Consider the following 25,589-nt stretch of genomic DNA (forward strand, 5'->3'; position numbering starts at 1 on the left):
AAAAGCCGATAAGCTAAGGTGGCATCTTACCCATGTACAATACTTGAAAACATAAATAAATCTTGATTTTTAAAACTTGTTCCATGCTATCTCTGATTGACTTCCAGTAATTTTCAATCTTTGAAAAATCCCAAAACACATGAAAGTGGTTTGCTCTCAGCATCCCACACCCTCTCCAGCATGCTGCCTGCCCCTCTAAATGTTTTTGTACAGGTGTTATAAAGAACCTAACCAAGTTCTTCCAATTGTACTCTCTCCATGACAGGGAGTTAGTTGACTTCCATTGCTTGGCATTTAAATCCTCCCACTCCTCCATTGAGATTGCAAAGTTACCCTCACGTTCCCATTTCTCCTATATGTAGGATGTACTCACTCCTCTTAACCCCTGAAGACCTTTGTATAGCTTATAGATAGATTTGAAACTTGGCTGGGATTTGTAAGCTGAAATGAAAATTCTTCATATACTAGACCCAGATCTAGAGTTTTCCTATTTTTCCATTCTTATATATATTCAGATACCTGAACAGATTCAGGTGTGTTACACTTACTTTTACTTTTACTTTTACTTTTACTTTTACTTTTACCAGCTTTAGGCTCCCACTACAAACCCTGTGTAGAAACACTTGTGCTACCCAGCAAAAATAAGGCCTTGCATACTTAACATACTTCTGTTCTATTGACAAATGTAACACTTTCCCCCACTACACTATTGATAGCTATTATTGCCATTGACATTTTTAGTGTTAATTAACTATGGTATCAGGTCAGTGCATTTATGGATTATTTGCGGATACACAATTTCATTTTTTTTACTTTGTTTATTCATTTCACACAGAAAAACAATTATTTCTTAGGACAACAGTGGTTACATGTGTTGGTTATTAGTTAGGAACCAATAAACAAATACACAATCAAAATCCAAAAGAACAACTGTAATTTCATGTATCAGAGACATCTCTATTACTAATAGAGTTATGTTATGTTGGCCTGTTAGATTAAGAAAACCCCTGTTGAGTGTAATATAACAAAAGAAGCTCAGCATCAGTTCAACCAGGAAGACAGTCTTTATGCCTTATTATTTTATTATTATTTATCTTTCTTTCACTTTGCTTCCTAGTAGTGGGTGTTTACACCCACCAGATTTTGCCACTACCTCCGTCAGCCAATTATCTCACTCTGTCAAATGTTTAATAATTTGTCCCCATCATCGCAACCCTCCTCATTCACCTCCAGTTCCTCACATCTGGTGTTCAGCATGAGTTCACTCGTCATCACATCCAGCAGTCTTTCACTACCACCAGTATCTAGACTCCGCTGAGTTTTTCCTATACCACTCTCAGCTTCAATGCCCCTAATATATAAAAGTATGTTTTAATGGGGTCTTGTCCACAAAGACTTGTATTATTATTTATTTTCTCATATGTAGTTTGCTTAATTTTTTTTTGTCTGTATTTCTGACATTCAGGTTTAGCGGAGCGATGCAGCTTCGTTGCCATCCACTGAACCTGCTGGCTCTTCTGTGTTTGGAAATATGTAATGGAGAAGATTTGGAGCCCTGTAACTACATGATATCACAACGGAAAGATATCAGCTGACCGACACAGAAATCACATGTTTACAGTTGGCCTGACTGGTGTTGGAGCCAACAGCAGCTGCCAGGGACACTACTGGAGGTACGGTTGGGTTTTCAGCCTTTTTACATTCTTTAATATGACATTATAGAATCAATAAAAAAAATCTTGAATCAAATATTATGACATTTATCTCTCTAATTTCCACCTGTGTTTTATATCATTACTACAACAGTAAAATTAAATTCTCTCTGTGACCTGTGAGGCAGATTCAAGTGTAGAGTCTATTTAAAGTTCTGAAACTTTATGCCTCTGTTGGAGATGGCTGCTGTAAGAACCTTGCGTGCATTACGTGATCAGAAGTACAACTCTATATTTAACAAATCATGGGGCCTGACGTGCGGTGTGCTTGTGCTAAAGTACGCCCGCTAAACGATACACATCATGGTGCCGGGGAGACTCCAGACTTTCTAGTCCTTCATCTCCTGGGGTCCAGGATCACTGCAGACAGCACAGGTAAAAAAAAGAAAAAAAAGAAGCATAATCGTATCTTTAAAAATGCAGACAGTTAGGAAATTAATGCTTTTGTCATAGTTTGAAATACTATATATTTTTATTTTGCATACTGTTAGCTACAGGCTGGTTTCTACTTGTTGAGTACTCATACCACGCATCATATATTAAAGAATTGACACTGATATTACAATATTGCAACTATATGGCAAGTTTTCATTGTTTTTATATTTTTACATATTTAACATTGTGCTAAAGAATTGTGCAGGATTACAATCAACATACTGGTTTTTTAAATTACATGAATTACTTTGTTAATCTGTTGATGTCATCAGATTTTGACAGCTAATGGTATTGTGTTCATGCTTGCAATGTGTTTGTTATTCAGAAACTATTTTTATTTTAATCATGCAAAAAGCTACAAATACTTAATCATTATTACTCTGCTGAACTGTTTTCTTTTTGATTGTTTTTGTAGGTAACATTGATCCTCTTTATCAAAATGGAAGACTTTGAATACAGTGTGGAGATCTGCGATCGTGACTGGGAATGTTTCTTTGCAGAGTGCGAGGAGTGTAACCTGCTTCCCCCTACGATAGCAGGTTTGGATGACTCTGGGATGAGTGATATTGATGACCCAAGGTCCATTCTTGCTAAGAGGTTTCAGAAAGTTGATCTAAAAGCCAGCTTGTCAGAGGCTGACTGTCCAATCGACAGCCCCGCAGACTGTGAGGGGTCTCCTGTGGAGCATTTTCTCGGCAAACACGGTGGTGGTATGGAGAGCATTCTCTCAGGCAGCGAGGAGGACTTACACCTGCAGTCAGTCAATATATTCTTTGAAAGGCTTCAGAGTGGCACAGAGGCTGAAGGGCTTGCTGAGCCAATCCACGTAGTAGATGGAAAAAACAGAGGACAGAAACAGGAGGAGGAAAAGTGTAGTGATGGGCAAGAAGCCAATAGCAGTGTTTTGCCAAAAAACAGTCCCAAGTTAAACTCCCTGCCTGCCAGCGGTGAAACAGAATTTGGCAAAGTGACCACGGAGCCTGTCAACACCATCAGCAACATAATGAAAACAATAAGAAAAGGAAAGTCTGTTTCCAATATTCCCCCTGAACCTGCAGCCAGTAACTCAGCGATCAAGACCAACAAATCACCTCACTCAGAGTTTTTCATCAGAGAAGCAGCTGGAACAGTTACAAGAAATAATGATGGAACAAAGTGGAATCAGTCTTATGCCTCACAGGAAAGGCTTGTTTGCTCTGAATCAACAACTCACACCGACAAATTGATGAAGGTGGACATGTACACAACTCAAGACGACATTAAACAGGAAAACTTGGTACCAAAGCAGTTAACTGTTAGTAAAAAGAGCAACACTGATTCATGGGGCAATCTAGAAACCTTGATTAATGTTAAAAGGAAGGAAGACCCAAACTCAAATGTTTTACAATCAGAAGCAACAAGCACAAACAAAATAGTATGCCTAGAATCATCCCCATCTGCTTCTCTCAAAAGGAAACGAAGGAAGAAGAGACGACTCAGTGTTGAGGCTGAAAGTGTATATGGATATGACAGGCAGGTTTCAGTCAAGCAGAGTGACTCAGAGGAAGAGCAGCGTGCATGGAAAGGAGGAACTGGACTGTTTGGCTCAAATCATTTAAATTTTTCTTATTTAAATCAACCACAAAAAACTGTTATGACCCCTTTAAGTTCGTATCCAGCCACCATCAATCTCCCTGTGAAGATGTCTTCAAAGAAGATAAATGTGAATGATATTTCTCATTACAGTGGTTTATGTGCCAGTCAGTACCCGTACTCAAAAGGCTCTATGGAAAATAATGCACCTAATAAAACCCTGCTGGGTCAAACCAATAGCAGTGTAGTGTCAGCACAAAACAACAGTGAGAATGTCGAGTCAAATCCTAAATCACATTATAAATTACAAGAAAAAGAATCAGTGGGACCGAATAAGTATTCAGGGTTACCGATTTCAATAACCAACCTTGTAACTAATCTAGAGAGTCCCTGGCAGTCTGATGAAATCAATCATTCAACCATTTATTGTAAGAATGGACACAAGAAAAGATTGGGCATAGCAGAGGTCAATTCAATAACAAACAATATTTTACAAAACACAGAGTCAAATGATGTCGCTGTGGATGTCTGCCAAAATGACAAACTATCCGCTACTAAGTCAGTCCTGGCTGTGGAGCCTGGAAATTCTGGCAGAAACAAGCACACAGCATGTCAAAGCCAGGCTGAGGCCCAACAACAGCTGGAAATCAACTGTCACTACTCTGACCGATATAGCACTACGCAGGGAAAGACTCAGTTCCCTCTGTCTGCAATTGGTAAGAGCAGTTCTGACGTTCACAACATACAAGCAGAGCCAATAACAATTAGAGCCGGTCCATCCACAGTGGACTGCGCTAAATTAACATTGGATACCAGCAATTCATTGCCTGATAAATGCTGCCGGTCTAAAAGTCCCTTCAGTCGAGAGAGAAATACGACAGTCCAGCAAACAAAACCTCCATTGGTGCTTTTCACATCAATCAAATTAAATAATTTGTCAGAAAAAGAAACAGAGGCTGAGAGAGGGGAATTAGCCACACCACAAATAATGTCTCTTCATGGTAAAAAGCCTGTTCTACCTGGTGGACTGAATCAAACAGACAATAAACAAGGAGAAACCAAACTGCTCAGCTCTGAGGAGTTGCTAACAAGTCCATCTGATGTTGCACCAGTATCATCCTGCTGCACTGTCAAAACAGAATCTCTTATGTCTGTCTCAAACGAAAATATCAAAGGCATGTCAGGAAGTTCTCAGTTATCTGTCAGTCAGAATGACTCTAAAAGTCAAAATCAAAAGTCATCATCATTACTGACAAAACATGGGGCAGCTGGCTCATGTACACAGAAAAGTCAGTCTGTCTCAGAAGACACAACAGATTCAAAACATGATTTATTGGTTGAAGAAGATGATTCTGCCACAGTGTCTAAAGCAGAATGTGAGCCTGAAAAGGTTCCAGATACTAAACATCCAGTGTTTGCTATGTCTTCTTTTTGGAATGAGATGGAGAAACTTACAATAAATGACATTTTAGGTTTACGAAGGATCAGTACAACTCCTCCATCCAGCTCCCTCCCACCGTTACAGGAAATTGAGGAGACCGATATGTTGGCAATGACAGATTCTGGCTTTTTTACTCAGCTGGATGAGTCCAAGGCTGAGGCTGAGCAAACCAATGCGGACACTGATTTCAACAATATAGGACTAAGTTCAGTTTCTGTTATGGCAGACAAATCCTCCTTAAAAACAGTTATGTGGGAAAATGAACCTGTCGCGTTGAGTTCAGGTGCTGATATTTACACTAAGAGAATGATTTTAACACCTGTTGGTGATGATCCTGAACCTGCCCTCCCTGAAATAGCTCAAACATGCCTCAGAAAGATTTCTAAAAATGTAAGTGTCCACAATCTACCTGCCCTGGAGTCTGAGTCTTTTAAATACAGATGGAAAGGCCAAACTTCAGAAACGTCAGACAAAGGAGAGTTGGACAAAGAGCAATATTTCCACAATGGACAAACGCCTAGGCAAGACAAAGACTGTGCAGCTCCGTCTTCCACAGAGAGCTACAGAATCTCTCTCACCAATATATTTCAGTACCTTTTTAGTGGAAAGCAATCAATTCCTAGCCCGTCAGCCACAGATACTATAACCTCCCAATACACCTTTGGTAATTCTGTCTCAGAAACTTATGATCATTTCTTTTCAGAGTTTGATTCAGAAAGCTTGTTCTACCCTCTCATCACAACAGAAGATCAGGCCAAAGAAAAGATGGTCCCCATATTTTCCTGCTCTCGTTCAACAAACAGAAATTTGCAATATCCTGAGGCCTATGAGCACTTCTTTGCATCTTCGTCTTCTGATGATTCGTCTGATGATGAAGATAACTGTAGGCCTGTGAAGGTGGTGACCAGGTTCAGTCGTACGCCAAGTGCATCTCAGATTTGTACCGACGTATATGACAATTTCTTCACAGATAAAGACCTAAGGCAGGATTTCTTTTGGAAGAACTCTCTTTCCTTCAGAAACATTAATTTTGCTGGATCTACTCTCAAAAAGCAGACATTGTCAAACACTCTGTCTCCGGCACCTCTGGAACAAAGTGGCCGATCCCCTCAAAGGACTGTTTATCCTATTAATGTTTTGGGAAACCAAGATGTGATGTTTCCTGATCCACTTCTCTACCACCTGGAGGACAGGATCGCCAGACAGCTTGTGCAGCAGCCTTTCAGATGTGAAGACCTACAGATGGCTGTTTCAAACCCAAGTAAGTCCAGTTTAATATACGGAGCAAAACATTTCATTCTTATTGAGAAGTATGTAAGGGATAATGTACAATGAGCAAGAACTCAACCCCTTCAGTATAAACCATCCCGCTTATTACCCATCTACCAATAAAAAACATCAACAACTTCACACAAAATAGTAATTTCAAAATAATTTATTGGTACAGTAAAAAAAAAATTGTCCCACCGATTCCACAGTGGAATCTTATTGGTTCCTTTGAGGGTTGAATTAACATTAACATTTAAATTCACCGTCTTGTTAAAACATTGGCATGATGTTGTTGTTGTTTTTTTTGTAAAATACATTAAATTGAACATTTTCATTGAAGTTAATGTTAAACAAGGGAAACTGGACCTCTGCAGCAATATTTATGTTGACATTTCAGTTCTCATTGAGCTCTCCCTCTTTGCAGTTGACTTCTAACATTTTTGCTGTCACCACTACTGCTTATGGTTTAAGTTACTTTGAAGCAATCAGCAACTTAGAGATGCACTCACCAGCTCTGCTGCTGTTGCTGCCTGGATTTCAGGACACGGCCTTGCTCCACTTTCCCCTATCAGAGATGGTTGGGGACAGTAGCTCCTGTGTTGTAATAACACAACAGCCAGTTCCAAATCGTATAATTCGTATAATTCATCAGTTAACCCTCCTGTTATGTTGCGGGTAAAATTGACCCTTTTTAAAGTCCATTTTAGGCAATATATGCCTTCCAAACCAGCTAAATGAAGCATAAAAATCTTGGCAGCATGTGAAAGAAGAGGTGTCTCTTGTGAATTTATCAACATCACTTCATAAAAATGAAAAAGATAAAAAATAATTAAATAAAATAAACAAAAATCTATGTCATAAAAAACGATTGTATTTATATTTAGGGTTTTCCAATGTACATTTTAAAAAGTTTTAACATTAATTTAAATGAAAAACGAGTGAGTTATCTTTGTTGAACCATGATCGGTGAGAATTAAAGAACACCAATGGACTAAATCTTGAATTAAATGGTTAGTAATGTAGTTAAAAATTAGATATATAAAAAATGTGTACTGGGATTTTTTGGGGTTCTGACACTTTTGGATAATTTAATATGCCCCGGTTCAAATTGACCCAGGAACATTATTGCTGGTCCAGAGAAACAAACATAACAGGAGGGTTAAGAAGCAAAATTATGTGTCTGTCTGGTTTACATTAAATCAATTATTTTGGAAGATTTTACCCCCAGAAGTTTCTTGGTATATAGGGGGTCAACCTATGGCTAAATACACAGTCTCTTAAATTCAAATGATAAGCTTTGGATCTGAACCGCATCAATTTTTTCAGTGTATAAGCAGAATGTTTTGAGTGCCACCAAATTATGTGGATATGTTGTATAGCTCAGCTGGCTTCAGCTGGAGCTGCATGACATCTGATACACTGCTGAAGTTGAAAACTATGGGTTAAAAAAAAAAATTGAGCTGTTAGGAATTGTAAAAAAAAAAAAAAAGTAGGCTTACTGGACCTTTATGGCCCTGCTCCTCATCCCTGCCTGAGGCTAACAGCTCAAGGCTTAATCGTCAGCTACTAGAATAGCACACCTGAATCTCTGACTGAAATTTCAGTTACATTGTGGGTAGTGTAGCTTACAAATTTATTTAGCAGAATCTTATATATAAAAAAAATGTAGCAGTTTAAAAATCCCTGCATCTATTGCTTTTAAGGACAGCTAAAATCATATTTTGGGGGTGAATTGCCGTGATTTAGATTATGACTAAAGATAAACAGCTCTGAGTTCAGTTTGTTCCTAAAAGTAGTAAATAACTCACTGGAAAAGATGATTGTCGGAACAAAAACAGAACTGGTGGAAAAGTGGGAAAAACCCCTCTGACTTATAGATTATATTTACAAATACCTTCATATTTTTTTAATTGCATCTGTAAATGTTTTCCTTGATTTTCAAATGATGTGCATTATTAACAGTATATTCAGCACCATTCATCATTCAGTTAAGCTGCTTGTGATTCCTAACATGTGGACAGTGGTAACATAGGCTCAGTCAGCTGCTGCAGTCATGACCGGTACAGACTCTCTTACCTCAGCTGTCAGAGGACACTGACTGAACTTCAGGCATGCTGTGGTGAAAGCCAAGAGGAACGGTTGTACGTGATAACTTGACTACACTCAATGAGCGTCCCTCTAAGCTACCAGGAGAGCAATCTCACTTATGTTTGGTAGTGGGGGGCAATTAAGATATATGGACTCTGTGACTCTTTCTGCATATGTAAGTCTCCTTTCTTAAACTTAAGCTTTCATCAAGCTAACAACTAACAAGTGAGTATCATAATGTTCAGCAGCTGCCTAAGATGATTATCTGTGAGTCGGCTGGAGTCAAGTGTCAGTAGCATCAAGTAGCCTTGTTGGTTTGCTTAATAGTTATCCGTTCAGTTGCTGGGATTTGACCGGGTCACAGTGTGACACAACAGGATGTCCCAGCATGTTATCGTGGTCTTGTGCTCAGCTGTTACTGTGTTAGTGCCAATTATAATACCATTGACCTCTCATCTTACCCCATTTGAAGGACACTTGCATTTTATGATAAACTCTGAATGGTACAGGAAGATTTTTCATTCACTTTTTGCTTTTCTTTAAAGGGTTGGATGCTCCCTTTCTGCCACTCAGACATTCAGACATGTGTCTGCTCTGTATAGCATTCGCCTCCTGGGTGATGAAGACTACAAACCCACAAGTTGGAGATGCTTGGAAGGCTGGTATGTCAATATGTAAAACTAATGAACTTGAAGCAGAAAATGTTACTTCTAAATACTGTGATTGCGAGACAGTCACTGTACTTTTTTTTAAAAAGTCACATACAATTAAATACTGTATATCTGCTTTTTAAGGACTGTGATTGTAATTTATGTTCTGAAACTTTAAAATGGTTTTCACAGTAGATATCGTGGTAAAATCATCAACTCAGTAAAATTAAATTAATATCAAGAAAACGTGATCTTTATAAGAATAAATTCATTCAGGGTGCAGTTGCAAAGCCTTGGGAGTGACATGAGGTCTTGTTTTATTTCCACACAGTTCTTCTGGCCAATGTAAGTGCCCTGTCAGCCATCCGATACCTGCGTAAATACATCAGGATGGAAGCGGCATCCAGTGAGAAGAAACTGCATTACACCGCCCCATCAAGCTCATGACATCTCTGCGTTCCAGCATGTCATGCTCATACTAAAACATCTTTCCATGAACATCTGATATGGGCCAGTCCAGGACATCAGTCCTCAGAGACATTTGTCAAACTTTGAAATGATTTTGTTTTTTTGGTATTACACATTTGCACTTTGATTCCTTCCTTAACTCACACTCAGTAGGTGTAAGGGATTTATTTTAAAGCGGTTGAATTGCTACTTGCTATTTTTTTAGCAGACATTTTGACCCCTTTATGTCTGAAAGCTTTTATATGAAGATGTGATGTGTATAGCATAATATAATATATGTAACAATAATTCAAAAGAATGGTAAAGACATTTGTTTGAAGATTCTGACAAGTTGAACCAGACATGTACAGAGTTGAGATCTTACATGGACATGTGATATAAGGACTTAAAAGTGTAGTGTGGTGCCATTTGAGCCAGTATGTTTTCCAAAATGACAACAAAAAAGCCTAAGAAAAGTAGGATTAGTACAACGAGGGACTCAACTCTGTGCCAGTATCTATTTTATGGTGTATTTATTAGATTTTCATGAAAGAGTTTCGAAAGATAACTGCAGAGTATTTCGTCATTTGGGTTAGACTGTGAGCTGCTGTTGATTGATTGATTTTCTGTCTGTCTACAGTAAACAATATCTCGGATAATGTGTGATTCCACAAGCACCTCGTACCTGAACATGAGGCTGTTTAAACACTGGAGGGCAGTATAAGCTTGAGCAAGAAATTGAGGTACCACCGCTGAGAAGGTACAGCTTTCAAAATCATTACAAAAGTTGATCTCACCATAATTTAACTCAACCACTAGTTCATGCAAGTATTAGTACAAGTACAAGTGTCATACATTTTAAATGTTAAAATATTAAAATAACAAAGTGTATTCCATTATCAATACTAAATATCTACAGGAAATCTTTTAGTTTTGAGGCATTATATTTCTCTCCATTAAAAGGCAAAGTTGAGCCATGACTTATAGGATCGCAGACCATGAAGCTGCTGCAGTATGCACAAAGTGAAACACTACCAGTTCGATTTCAGTGTAATGACTGTCTTCCTTATCTAAGTGTCAGAGGCGGCCTCTACAGTAGCATGTGTTTTTAAAAAATACCATAGTTCTGTGTATGAAGCCCCAAAGGCAGCACATCATAAGAATATAACAGTTTATGACATTATTTTTTTATGTATTAATAAAATGGTTTGGTAGTTTGATGAGTTACCCTAAATCACAATAACTCATGACTTCTTATTCACAGATTTAAACCTGTACTTGCTTTAATTACCTGGCCCTCTGATAAAAAAAACAACCCAACCATGTACACATGTTGATTATAACCAAAAAAAAAAAAAAAAGTCAGAAACTATTAAAATATTTTTTTAAATATATTTTATTTCCAAAAATAAATAAACACCTCAAACAAAAATGAAAAAAAAAAAAAAGCCACACAGGGATCAGTACACTGTTGTAATGATACTAATATTAGCACCTTTAAAGGCTGTCAGTTTAAACCACTTCTATTTGCCTGATAATGTAACATAATAAAATAATACATTTACAACATTTACAAAAATATACATCCTTTACTTTAACAAGCCCTGGTGGAATGCTTTTTACAAATTTAAAGAGGAGTAAAACAACAAAAACTTAACAAATGCATTTGACAACAAGATAGAAAATATTTTATTTTAAATATTAAAAATGAGGTTTTTGCACTACATATTAAACCTTTAGTGCAATTAATACAATAAAATAATAACATTAAAGCAAAGTATGTACACTCCTCTGTCTTCTCTCTGAATGCTACATATTAAACTGACAGTCAAAGTCTGTCTATTATCACTTTCATAGCGTCATAATGTACTTGTACATGAGCATCAGCCCTTCTCATACCTGCACTTTTCATTCCTCTGCCTGACAACTCAACATGTAACTATGCAGTTCATGGGATTTGTTGTCTCGCACTGTATTGCAGGAGTAACACAGGCTGTGCTAGTTGGCTTTTATTACCCTTCTGATAGGGATCAGTTGTTTGCACACGTCCAGACGAGTGCCGGCCTTTTGTTTTGCTTTATGACCATCTCTGCTGGGTTGCCATGGCACCATGGCCCATGGCCCCAAAATCTAATCCTGTCCAGTGTGTTGAAATTCCAGACGTTGGCTCAATCATTCCATCATCACAGTCGTACCCCCAAATGTTGTCATAGTCCATTTCCTGGTCATCTGGTTCTGTGTGTTCGAGGTACGAGTGGTGATCTATAGAAGAGAAGATTCCCAGGCTTTTAGTCTCATACAATGAAAGACAATCCTCGCCCTGACTGAATAAACTTGGCACAGTCTCAACTTGTGATGTGATAGGCCAACAAAACCTTACTGTAAAACTGGTAGTGTAACATACCTCTACAACAACACCTTCATTTATGTTTTATGTTCTCTTTATAGTGCAACAGAAACATGCACATGAGATCATTTTGTCACAGCGTGTGTTGTCTTTATAAATCAAAGTGAGACGCCGCTTCCAGTGAAAATCTGGTTGTTCTTTGTTTGCGATTAAAGAGATCGTAAAAGTGTGTGACTGTGTCCAGTTGTGTGCTGCCAATCATAGTGCAGGAGTAAATCCAGTCTGTGAAACAATGTTCTCTTACACTGGGCTTCCCCCACATAGGACATCTGCACAAATGGTATTTAGAGCTTCACTAGGCTCTGTTTCATGGGCTCATTTGCACATTTCTGCACCGTCAATTCTGCAGCCTCTAGCCTTCTGTCTACCTGCTGACAGACCCAAGAGTACAGTCAGCCCAAAGTGCATGCAGTGTTTAATTTAAGGTATGATGGAGTGTGAGCTATGTTCAGCGTCCTTGGTGATATTTATGAAGCTGGCAGACAGTGTTGACTTTCATAACTCACACTTGTGAGGAAGTATTATACAGCAAGGTAACAGCTGCAATATGAAAATGTGCCTGTTGTTACTGTATCAAATTATATCTTTCTTGACCTTGTCTTTTTTTTGTTAGACACAAAATATATTTTCAGGCCAAGAAGCCCATCACAATTTTATTAACCTGTTTAGTGTATGTTTAACCTCCTGTTATGTTGCGGGTCAAATTGACCTTTTTTAAAGTTCAAAAATTATAAAAACTATTTTTTCAGTATGAAACTTCTACTGCTTGTCTTAATTGGTGAAATGAACATATAAAATGAAAATGGTTGATTTCACATATTTGCAACCCCCACCCCTGCATGTTTATAGATATAGATACTGTTTGTGGGTCAATTTGACCCGGCAGTCAAAGTGGTGGCTAAAAGGGCTCAGAAGTGTCAAATACTAGTTGTTTCTTTGCAACTGTGTGACATATTTCACCCCAAACACACACACTCTTTTAACATGAATTTTTATTAAAAACAAGTGAGATATCCTCATTAAACCATGATCTGTGAGAATTAAAGACCACTATTGCACTAAATATTGATTTAAATGGTTAGTAATGGAGTTTATAATGAGATTAAAAACATGTTTGTTGGGATTTTTTGGGGGTTCTGACACTTTTAGATCATTAAATATGCCCCGGGTTAAATTGACCCATGGAACATTATTGCTGTTCCCGAGAAACGAACATAACAGGAGGGTTAATTATTATTTTTTTAATAAATGGTTTGTCAATTTAAAATAGAGTTCAAACGTAAGTCATGACCCTCTTCTTCATAGAAAGCAGTTTTTTTTATTTTGAACAGACGAAAGGATAATAAGGCAATGCGTATGATTATAGAAATCCTTTTTGCCTATTCATGTAATGAAACACACATGGGTACTCTAACTCCACACACAGGCAAACTATTAATAAACACATGGGATAAGAATGTAGGCTTTAGTTCTTACCTGGTGAGTAACTGTAGAGTTTCTGAGAGTTGCTCCTCACAGAGCTCGACGGGGCAACAATCTAAGAACAGATGTGAAAACAAAAGAACGTTATTTCCTGTGATCACTTACAACAAACACTTTCCTGTAACCTAAAATATCTGTTTCATCTGTAGCACTTGTCCAAATATCAGCTGCAGAACAAGTATATACACAACCTCTGTGCATACAGTGAACCACTATTGCACTTTGTAGCACAGCATTCCAGAAACCAGAGTGTCCTGGGAGATGATCGTGTCTGTGTTTCTCACCTGCTCTTGCACTTGGCTGGGCACAGGCAGCAGTTTTAGACGTGACACGGCCTCAGCTCTCTGCTCTGAATGTCTATGAGGATTCTCTGTCTCCAGACCCAGAGTGTGACCCTGGGAGTTGATCAAGACCAGACTTCTCCTGCAGCGCTTGCCCATGGGAGGTGTGCTGAGCTGGAATGGGGACGACATGAACTGGGGGCTCTGGTGGTAGTGATGCTGCATGGGCTCTTGCCAGCTGGGTTGCTGAAGAACAAAGGGTTACATGTCAGAGCATGTATAATAGGAGCTGTGATAATAAATATAGAAGTCATTTGTGTTTTAAAAAGAGATCTTTGTTCAAAATATCTTTGATAAAAATGTTTTGAAGTAATTACAGACAGAACCAGTTGTCATATTTTTTCTCTCAACATGTGTCTGACTATGCACTACCAGATGTCAGACAGACTGCACAGGTGTAAGATGAACTTATAGATCTAGTATCGCTGACCCACTTACCACTGGCCTGGCTTCATCCATGGAGTAGATTTCGGGGCTGCATGGCTCGTCATACAAGGGTGACAAGGGCTGCCGGGAACACATGTCTGAGTGGCGCTGAGGGATGTTCAGGGAGTAGTTCAGAGATGTCTGAGGGGTGCTCCAGCTGTTAGACTGATCACAAAAGACAAAAACAGATCCAGGAATTAGGGTTAAAACAAGAAAAGTAATTCTAGAATGAAATGAGGATGATCATTTCCTTCCATCTCTCTATCTTTCTGTCTGAAATGCTCTGCGGCTTTACAGAAGGCAATCTCATAAGCCTCACTTGAGGATCGGATTACCAAGTAGAGGTTTGAACTAATGCCTGTCATGATCTGCAGCGGTGCTTGTGTGAGAATGATCTGGTGTCTCACAAATCTGCTATCAGCTGTCAGTGTTGTGTTAAAAACTGCACTCTTGACTGCCCCATAATGTTGGGGTACAACCTTAGTGTAAGAAACGTTTTCTGCATGGTGGCTTAAGTTTTGTTTATGAGCTATAATTGGTCTTTCGTTCATAGCACCATTAAGAAGATTGATCTTTAAACCTCACTACTGCTCAAATGCAGCCATTAAGCCATATGTTAACACCATACATTACTGCGCCTCCCAGCTGACTGTGTGGTGTATCTATTTTAGTGGTTGCACACATGACATGTAAAATAAGTCAACAGTCATAAGAGGTATATTAGGTTATCAAGTTAGAGGCCAGACTGAATTACCTTGACAAGTGGGGTTTTCTCCAGCCGCTGTGGGCTGGCACGGTGCAGAGCTGAGTAGGGTGTGCTATAGACCTGAGACAGCGCCGAGGTCTCAGCAGGCTGCTGGAGATAGGAGCTGCGTTGTGGGGAGGAGTAGCGCAGTGACAAAGGTCGGAGGTCACGCTCGGGCCTGGTGTGAGAAGACACGCTGTTGGTCCTGCTGCCCAGACGTGCAGTCTCAGTTGAGGAGGGACGACTCGAGCTGTACTGTAGGAACAATTAATGTACACAGAGCAAAAGTTAGCCAAGCCTTAAGTTGTTGCTTTACATTACAGATGGCAACTAAAATTAGATCAATTAAGTCCTCTTTTCCACATTTTTTTTTCTCATACACTGAAATACCCTGAAAGTGAGTGAAAAGTTTGAATTAGGTCGGTCAGGTCAGATGCTGAACAACAACTTGACATCTGGGCACCAAGCCCTTTCTACTTTAAGCTAATTGAATGGGTTGTTGGCTTGCATAGTCCTTCTCCAGGGGGTGTTAGGCCAATAGTCCTGGTAATGCAGGGTGCATCAGTACTTCTTAAAGTTAGACATTTTAAGCAAACTTTTCACTGCTAACGCAGCATGTATCATAAGAGCTTGTTATTTCTCTACATCCTAGAGTTACTCTGATGGAAAGATTTTGTCTTGATACATTTTTTAATTTTTTTTTCTGCTAAAAGACCTGAGGATCATCACCTGAGACTTGGTAACAGGAGCAGTTTGGTCTCTAAACCTTACTTAATAATTAACAATGTAAAAGAAAAGTTTCCCTGCTCAGCTCCACCAAAACAAACAATGTTTGAGCAGTGCACAACTATATTCCTCAATATTCTTTTTCAAGATGTTTTTGTGTCTGCTTTTGTTTATTAGCTCAGGAAGACTTGAACCTCAGATGTAGTACACAACTGACTTACACAGAGGGGCTCAGTGTATCCTGGGGACAGAGGGTTGTCTTCATGAATGGGTAAATGAATGTTGTGGGATCCATGTCCACTTGTTGACTGGCTGAACTTAAAGGACCCCGATCTTCCTTGGCTGTTTCCACTCCACCTATCAAACTGTGGAGCCTAGAGTGAACAAGAAAAAATACATATTGATTTTGAATATTCAACTCTGAGCAAATGAGCAAAGAAATTCAGATTTTTGTATTTTTTAACTTGTATTTGACTTCTGACTTCTTTATTTTATTGCAGATCATTCCACAGTCATGTTCACTTGTTAGTAGCGAGAAAGACAGGAGTACATACTCTGCCTTTTGTATTACTCTTCCTCACACTTAATTCCACATAACACGCAGGTTCACAAACCAGGTGGAGACAGCTAGCCTGATACTTCTGGATCATCGACATCTGTGAATAGTTTAATTGTTTTTGGCCCTTCAAAGGAAGGAGTGCAGGCCTCACCTCTCTGTTCGTCGGGGTGTAAATGATATCATACACAGGGGGCGGGGGGCTGAGAACGGGCACGTCAGCAGCTTTAAAATGCTGGATCCAGTCACAGAACTCTGCCCTATCCAGACACGACACCACTATGGGGTTGATCAGCTTTCCTGGGAAGAGAGGAGGGGGGAAGACAAAGCCTGTCATTCGGTCCAGTCGCTCACTGGAATGTGCCATAGTCAGATTGTCATTCAGTGGGGATAAAACCAGCTCATTCATGGAGGGTACACTGTGACGTTAGTGAATTCATGTAAAAAGGCCACATAGTGTAAAAACATGCATAAAAATGCAGACTTATTAAAATCTCTTTAACACATGTTTTCTCTTTCACCAGTGTGTAGAAGAGACTACAGTAGAGCAGTGATTCAGTGTATCTACCTTCAATCATAAACGTGTTGGGTTTGACATCTTGGCAAGGCGTGGTCACAGTAACCATGTTGAGAGGAAGTTTTCCCTGTAATCAGAATGCCTCGTTAACAAAACTCTCTGACGCATACAATGGAAATACTGTACACACAAAGCTGAGGATATGATTAAGCATGTGAGTGATAGTTCACAGGGGTCAGTGTTACCTTATAGAAGAGTCCATCGTTCTCCTCTGATAGGATGATCAGTGTTGATGGGTACATGACCAGAAGTCTATCGCTTTGTTCCTGTAACACAAGATTATTCTGCTGTTATATCTGCTGGTTATATTTGTGTTTTGCTGGTACTTCATTGAAGTAATTGACAGTTTTTAATTATTCATATCTATAAAAAGGAAAGAAGCCTTTCACAAGTCATCCCAGTCATACATTGTCAGTGTTTTCTTTACATTTTCCCGATATATTTTTCTATCATAAACATTAAACCTCATGGTATCAAAATCATTTAAAAATGAATACAGTAATTCACCTGAACAATTCTACATCAACAGAGGGGTTTGTTCTAGTAAAGATGAAACCGAAAGCCTCTCTGAAAAGAAACATCTGACTGTCATTCAACATCTCTGAGATTGCTTAAATTTGAATTTTGACTATTGTACATGATAAACATGATAGACAGCACTCACTATGTCAACAAGCTGTGATAACTTAGGTTGTTGGGATTTGTGTGGATAAGACAATGAAGAACATAAGGCCTTGAGACCTCATTCAGATATTGTTAAACATCACCATACTTAGTTTAAAAGTTTAAATCCCAGTGGGATCTTTAATCAAACCAGTTAGCGGGGCATTTAAAGGTGCGGCAGACAGAGAGTTTATGTTTCTTCTCGCTTTCAGAGGGTGTGTCTGGACAGACAGCTGACATTCCAGCTGTGAGGTGAGTCGAGTCACTGCGTGAGCCGGGCAAATGCCTCTCACACACCCAGGCCCTAAATCTCACACACTTCAATAGAACTGCCGCAATTTCCCACAGTGAATTAAATACCGGTATCCATGCAAGCAGCATCATGACTACTGGTTTTACTGGCTGCAACATGCAGCTGTGTCAGCATTATTTATTTGTGCTCAGGTCTGATTTGGTTTGCAAGCAATCTTAGATTATTATCAGTTTTTGCAGCTGGTGGATAGTGTGTTCCACCTTAGCAGAAAATAATGATAATAGAGTTGTACCTGCTGGACAGCTACGCTCTGCCAAAAGTTGGACTCCACCCTTTCACACTCCTTACATTGTGTTGAGGTAGTGTGTGTATTGTGCAATGTTAAAAGTATGTGAGTCACCTGGATTAAGAGATGATGATAACCTGTCTTTAGTAATCATGGGAAAAATTCCCAGAGTTTGAAAACATGTATGTATCACCAGTTACAGTGTGCTGCCCTATATACTCCCATAAATAGATAAGATCAGACATACTGCGTTTTATTTCCATGTGACAGGTGAGAATGATTCACTATTCATATGCAGACATGACTTAATGAGATGTCATACCTGACAGGGAAGGTGCTGCAGCCGAACTTTGGTGACATATGTAATTGCACCCAGGCTGTCCCGCTGTGAGCCCTCCCACTCATAGATGGGCTCTCTGTTGATTGAGTTCCTCAGCTCTTCTCTGCCCTCAGGAGCTTCTTTCTGGTTTACCTGCAGAGGGAACACAGGGGAGGATCATAAGTAAATATGAACAAGGATTCTGCCCTTAAGCCAATTTAAACATGTTGGTTTTAGATGTTTTTCTGTGAGTGTCTGTCATTCGTTTATAAGTTAGGGCTTCTTCTGTTATTGTTTCATGCCTGCATGTCCTCATCTAGGTTCACGTGTTTCCCTCGCCGATTCCCCACCTGTGGGGGCCGAGTCAGCACATTAACCCTTTGCAGATGTGAGGGGTACTTTGATGTAGGCTGTGATGCGGTGAAGGCCGCACCCGAGTATCCATGCCTCAGGATGAGCCTGCAGTGACCTACTTGACTCACCAAATCTACAAACACACCCTGTTTTATCAGAAGTGGTTGAAATATGTTTACTGGATATTTCACCTGGTGGATTAAGGATGACCACACTCAAATGCTTGATTGAATTTTGAAAAACAAAGGATATTACTCATTGTTGCATCCCAAGAGACAGTTCTATGTACAATGTATAGTTGAACAAAGGCTACTTTAAGTAATGTGCTCTAAAACATAGCTTTTGAACTTACTTTCACTCTAGTGTAGTTTTCAGGTGCAATTGGTGTCCCACCATTGGCTTCAATGTTTTCTTTCAGCAGGCCAAACCATAGATCCATATCATCTTGGTTGGCACAGTACACAATGATGGGGTTAAGGCTGACACCTGTAAGATACAAAGCTCACAAGTTCATAATGGGAAAGTGTCATACCAGCTTCCCTTTCTGAGCCCTCTATCAGAGACCTTGCCACCATGGTGGTCAATCATTAATGATATTAACAATCTGGCTGTTCAGAAAACCTTGTGCAATAAGTACAATAAACGCTAACACATGTTGAAGGGGGGTAAACCACATGTAAAGCCTCCTGCGGAAGATCCTCCTTGACCTGCTTCATTTGGCATTTTAGTCATAGAAGATTCAGCCGCCCACACACTGCTCACTCAGGAGGAATGAACTGGACCTGGGATGAAAGAGCTGGAATCTCTCTGTTTCCATCAGTCCCACACATACCACAGATAACCAGCAGAGATAGCCTGTATTGCTTTGAGCTGAAGTTGTTGGGAACTGAACCAGGTTACTGCTCCTTAATAAATTGCTAATCTGGACTGATCCGTTGACTCTCTTTTAATCCCAGCTCCTAACTGTAGACTTTGATCACAGCATTCCCCTAAAATGTTGTTTCTTTACAGCTCAAGCAAGAAGTAAGCACATAATAAGGCTTTCTCTCGCTCCAACTTTGAGTCAGTTTACAGGGCTTTTAACTGTTATAGAGTAGTTAACTATCATTATCTAACTTTCACAGCCACATTAATTCAAACCATGTGGACGATTCCGGGAATTTTGACGCACTGTCTCGTGCTGTGTTTGCTTCGTCACTCTTAAAACAACATTTACGCTAAAGTTGATTCATGGTTTCTGCTCTTGAGAGGAAGACGCAGATCCTAGGTAGGAAATCTCTATCCGATCTCTCACTCGGCTCTGAATTTCGTCATGCTTCCTCTACATGTTTCCTGTCAGTGATGCCTCCCATATGTTAAATAAAGGTTCAAGCTCAACAATGAAAACAAATGAAATGTAATCCTGTGAAATAACAAGCTTGATCTTGGCAAAAAATGGCAAAGTGAAAAAATGAAGACAGCATTATATGAGTGTCAATATTTAGACACCAGAGATGTTTAAGATCCCTGTAAGATAATAATGATAGAAATGTTTAGATAAAGAAACTCTACACTCTTTCTGCGTGAGATGGATTTTTCACATTAGATTATTTTTCAGTCATCATTTACATTTACCCGTGTTTTTATTGTTTCCCAGGCGAGATCAAAAACCCAGTTATGACAGCAGCTTATTAATACTTAATGAAAAGAAATCAATCTCCAAATGTTTTTATCCTCTCAGAGTTCAAAAGCTAAGTGGCATTTCTACCAGACATTAACCTGAGCACTTTTTGGAATGTGCCATAGATTATACGCAGTGACAAGACTGAGAGCGGTAGCAGGGCTTTTCTGTGCGACAGCTGGTCTGACTGAAGTGCACCTGTTGTCTAACAAGCAAGGCCTTTAAGGCCGGTTGGGCCCCCTGACCAAGGGTGAAGGAAGCCCAGCTCTAGTTAGTCTTGGGGTTGAGTGGAGGTGAAGAGGGTCATGGCACTTTTGAACCACTGGAATTTGACAACACAGGAAATGCTGCTGCTTGAAAATAGCACGTGGGTTCTTGTACAGAGAAGGAAAGTATCCACTTTGATCCATAACTAATGGGAGTGGACTATCATGGTAGACCAAGAGCAACAGCAAAGTGTTAGAAGGAGATAAATATAAGCTACAGACAAGGGTCTCGCTCCACTTCAAATGAAGACTCTTTCTTCATTTCTTGAGAACTTGCTAGTGCCAGTCTAAGTAATTGATTTGCAAAATTCAACATAGCCAATAAAACTCAAAACAGATTATCACAACATTCCAGGGCTCTGTGCCAACACCCACTTGTGTCCTCTCTCCTGAGGTCAAACTTACCATTTATTTGAAAAGCAAATTCCTGGGGTTGGCTGTGGTTGCAGTTCTGTTGCAGTTTGAAAATAGTGATTTCTTTCAAAGGCAGAGTTCCCTGCACACAATTCATGAAAGAAGGAAAAAGAACAAAATTAATCACCATGGCGCTGAGATCAGCCTTGTAAGGCAATGATGTTTTCATGTCTGTCTCCCATTCGTCATCTATTTCTGACTAACATTGCACACAGGTGCTTTGCTGTCTCTTTTTGACTTGAGAGTTTGGCTCTCAACAGACACTGTAAAATGATGATTAATAGCTGCTCAGGCTTTATGACACAGGTGAAGAATCATAATCATCCCTTTGTTTACTAACAGGCTGCTGGTTGACAGGGAGGCCTGTCAAAAGGTACGATTACATAACATGAAATTCTTCCCTGAGGGGTTATTTAATAAAAGGGTATCCATCTGAGACATGCACCAATAGTGAGGACCAATTACTTGAAGGAAAGGATTGTGATATTAGCCCCAGCTGAAACAAAACTTACCTGGTACGTCAGACCGGTTGTGTTGTTGGAGACAAAATGAAGGTGTGTCTGGAAGAGATCCAAGTAGCAATCATGTACATCCTGCAGAAAAAGCGAGTAAAGTTGAAGTGTTACAAGCGTTGACAAAATCAGTTTTGTCAGATTATTAATATCTGGCAGAGAAATATAAACTTCTTGTATTACAATGCAATTAAGTTTCAGAATGAATTTGGGCAGAGTATTTTTATTCTTAACTAACAAGCACAGAAACTGACTTCACAAATTTGCACAATTTATTGAATTTGTTGATTAATTTGGATCCTGCATGCACATGTGCATGTCTGGAGAGCCATGTTATACTCTGATGAGTTAAGAGTCATACATGCAGTCTTAACCACCATCTTAACATTAATAAGGCTTTAAATCACTTCCATGATTTTACATCTGATTATTTATTTGATACTGAATTACAGCTTTTTGTATCGTCTGCTGAGTCATTGGACACTTTTAGGAGATGTTTTGATTTAGTGACCACAAAATGCAATCAAAGGTCCTTTTTTGACAGCAAACCCTTCCCTTAATGTTCTATCTACGGTTCTCTTTGTCAACACTTGTGCAATTATTGTTATAATACAACGTGTACCTTTCCTGTCATGACGCCGTTCTTTAAATCAACCTTTGTCTTTTTACTTTTTGACAGATTGCTTGTGTAACTGCTGTGACAAATTGCTTAGAGGAGACGTTGTGTCCTCTATCAGTTCCTGGGATCAGAGTTACTCTCTCTACCCTGCCTGAGGTTTTCTCTCTGAGATGTTTCACAACCACAGCAGCAGCAAGCATGTCCAAACACAGGCTGCGGTCCGCTTTGTGGAAAACTGATGGATTATTCAGAGGCAGCCACCACGTCAATGCCAGCAGTAAGTTCCAGTGTGCTAGTTGGCAACACAGCAACATCCTGTTACTCTACACAGTTTGTGTTTGTTTTTCACACACACAGGGTTCACAGAGATGACTGGCATGATGTGTCATTATAGGCTTGGTCATTGTTTAAGACCTCATTTACCACATGAGGATTGTGCAGTGGTAGCTTTGATTTCTTTTATAGTTGCTTTCCTGCTGATACAACATAAGAGTCATGAAAAAAGTTATTATGTTCCGCTCACCTGGCAGTGGAGGAAGCGGAAACGGACTTTGGAGCTGTGAATCATGCGTCCGTAGTTCTTCACATTGATGCTGCTTTTCTTCCAGCCATTAGCTGGGTCGTAGGGAAATGGGGGATCCCATTTTATGTTCTCTATCGACTGCAGATCTTTGTGGGACATTTCCTGGAACAAGTCAAAGTAGGAAAAGATCAGACATGACCTAAAGAAACTATCTATAATATCTAACATGGGTTGACATTTAAATAAGACTTTTGTTGGATACATATGATTGGCAGATGGTGTCTTGTTATCACCATTTCCTACAGGCTTAGGAGTTCCTTACCTTCCGAGGGGTGACAGTGCACAGGATATTGATGATGCTGTTGGACTTCTCCTGTCCCTCTTGGGGATTCTTCTTGCGAAACAGGCGGCTGCTGCCAGAGAGAAGAAAACCACGTGTTACTACTTACTCTCCAATGTTTACAATCTATTCTATGTTTGCTGTTCAGTTAAGCTCCCAGCTGCAGAGTCAACAAGGAAAATTTCTGTTTATGGGATTCTGTTTTCATCTTCAGGCACTATTGTCTCATGGAAAGATGACCTAAATCTAATTGTTTTATCTTCATTGTTTTGCATTTCAAATTTGGTGTCAGTTCTGTGGTAATCAAGCAGCACACATAATCCTGAACTACTGACAGAGTAAAATTTTCACGGCACGTTAATCAAACATGATTTGTGTTCCACTATATTAACTCCCTTTGTCCTCATTCCATCAATGCAAGCCTTTTAAACCGTAGAAACAACCAAGTATTGTGTTTCTGATAGTGAGGATATGCATAGGAAAATCAGCATTCAATGTACCCCTTTGTTTTGACCCTCATCTGTTACCATTAGTGTCACATCTATATGAGGAAACTCCCTAGCAGCAGTGATAAGGCGAGGGGGCTGCTTTTCCAAGCTCATCTTGCAGTTTATCTGCTTATCTGCACACATGTGTGCCAGTGTCCTCAATATAACAATGCAGGCTTTTGTGTGCACGGTGGGAATCAAGGTTTGTCTAATCAGGAAGTCCATGTCCAGCATCAATCAGTGATTAGTGTAAAGTGAGGGATGCTATTCCTCTTCACCTCTTTTAAACAAAAAATTGTGGATGGAGAAAATGTTTGAAGCACCCATGCTGATGCAATTTGTAGTCGCAACATGTAGGTGGAATGTAGATAATAGACAGGTAGTGGATTTGCACACTTCACATTCTCCAGGTCACAGCTTTGGCATTCGCTCCTCTTATGGGAATACCTGAGCCGGGCCCGATTCCCCAACACAAAGAGTAGGTAAGAAATATAAGACACATAAACAGTGAAGGTATTGTCCATGCTGAGCGATTTGCCCAACCTGGAAGTATATTAGTGTCCAGGCATGAGCCGTTAGGTTTTTGAAACCCAACGTTTTCTGATGGTTGAGCTTCTGACTCTGTTTTTGTTTGAAAATCAAGAGCTGCATGGCACTTTTGATCAAACCAGACACTGAATCTTTTCACAGCACAGGGGAGAAGACCAGAGCAGAGGCTAATTAAAATCAGATGTGGTGGTCCAGCAGTGTGGGCTGGACCAAAAGTGGCATGCCTGGGCATATCAACCAGCAGGATTAAAGAAAAACAGATTTAAAAAGTTTAAGACAACCCATGGTGTCAGTCTGTTTCTAAAGTCATATGTATGCCTTGTTGTCAGACCTAAACAAGCTGTTTACTTGCAGATCAGGTATCACAAACAAGATATATGAAGTAATTAACTGTAACTGCCTGCGTGTGATTTGTGATAATGATGGGGTCAGGTCCTGATTTTGGAGGGAAACCAGATTCACCAACAGCTGGCAGATCATCTTCACAGAGATGCAAAGAGGAGGCAAATGGTAACTGGATCACTGACACCGTTGGCCGGTCGAGCACCACAGAGGCACGGCTATGACTATCCTGTCTAACCATATGATCCTAACCCTGGCTCCACAAACTTCACAGCCCCTGTTTAACCCTTCTACTCAAACCCTAAGAAATACCAAGAATTCCTTTCAGCTGAAAAGCAGAGTCTAAAATAACAAACGTCAGTCAAGGGGATGACATGTGCTCAGAGGAAACACACGGACACAGGTACAGTAAAGACAAGGTGGATTGTTCTTACCTGTTTCTGCGAATAAAACTCTTGCTGGAGAACCTGAAGTTGTGCTGAGGGACACATGACATGCTGCTCCCCATGTTGCTGTCGTCTGTGGGGCTCCGGGCGCCTCTGAAAGTGAACTGTTACTCCTTCTGTAATGAGTGACTGTAATCCAAGAGTGCAGTGCGCTCCTTGCTGAAGTCAGACTTGTACTGAGAGAGAAGTGGGCAGGGTGAGAGCTGTATAGTCAGACCGGTGAGAATGTGTCTGCGCAAGAGAGGTGGAGTCTGGGGCTGTGTCACAGACTGTGTATGTGTGTGTGTGTGTGTGTGTGTGTGTGTGTGTGTGTGTGTGTGTGTGTGTGTTGAACAACCAGTGGGACTCACACCTTCTGTGAGTAGCCTCTGTCTGTTAAATCAATCCCAACAACAAAGACAGGGGGCTCAGGGAGAAGTGTGCCATTTCACACCTTCCAGGGGCCAAATGGAGCTCATTGTTGGGTCACCACTGTAATGAGTGGTCACTAAACACACTGGATGGTGTTTGTCAATCAAGGGGAAGACATGGGGGCTTCCAGTGGCATGACCAGACATGAAAATGCAGACACTTACTGTATGTAGACTATTTACTATTAGTCTTAACATTGTTTAAACAAATCAGTGCCATTTTTAGACACATGTATCTGGGAAGTGCTGCTCTACCATTGGCTCTATTTGT

The 25,589-nt window shown here is 39.9% G+C and overlaps 2 protein-coding genes across 3 annotated transcripts; one reads left to right on the forward strand and one right to left on the reverse strand.

Moving 5' to 3' along the window:
• Positions 1-1,461: 1,461 nt before the first annotated feature.
• perm1 (PPARGC1 and ESRR induced regulator, muscle 1) lies at positions 1,462-10,956 on the forward strand. Of its 2 annotated transcripts, XM_034696331.1 has the most exons (4): positions 1,462-1,673; positions 5,864-6,421; positions 9,063-9,179; positions 9,499-10,956. In XM_034696331.1, the coding sequence occupies exons 2-4, from the start codon at positions 5,926-5,928 to the stop codon at positions 9,612-9,614; spliced, it is 729 nt and encodes a 242-aa protein (XP_034552222.1). In that variant the 5' UTR covers positions 1,462-1,673; positions 5,864-5,925; the 3' UTR covers positions 9,615-10,956. The 2 variants fall into 2 exon arrangements, with proteins under 2 accessions (XP_034552222.1, XP_034552221.1); XM_034696330.1 differs by lacking the exon at positions 1,462-1,673 and having other exon boundaries at positions 5,119-6,421.
• Positions 10,957-11,035: 79 nt separating this feature from the next.
• Positions 11,036-25,184, reverse strand: plekhn1 (pleckstrin homology domain containing, family N member 1). The gene is made up of 16 exons (XM_034695076.1): positions 24,897-25,184; positions 23,066-23,156; positions 22,744-22,905; positions 21,602-21,682; positions 21,081-21,171; positions 19,102-19,235; positions 18,399-18,548; positions 17,060-17,140; positions 16,866-16,941; positions 16,452-16,597; positions 15,963-16,115; positions 15,025-15,270; positions 14,283-14,435; positions 13,788-14,030; positions 13,498-13,558; positions 11,036-11,876 (listed from the first exon to the last, which is right to left on the reverse strand). Exons 1-16 carry the CDS (start codon positions 24,968-24,970, stop codon positions 11,692-11,694), a joined length of 2,127 nt encoding a protein of 708 aa, XP_034550967.1. The 5' UTR covers positions 24,971-25,184; the 3' UTR covers positions 11,036-11,691.
• Positions 25,185-25,589: the final 405 nt, after the last annotated feature.

This window comes from Notolabrus celidotus, chromosome 11, assembly GCF_009762535.1.
Source record: "Notolabrus celidotus isolate fNotCel1 chromosome 11, fNotCel1.pri, whole genome shotgun sequence".
NCBI classification, from domain to species: domain Eukaryota; kingdom Metazoa; phylum Chordata; class Actinopteri; order Labriformes; family Labridae; genus Notolabrus; species Notolabrus celidotus.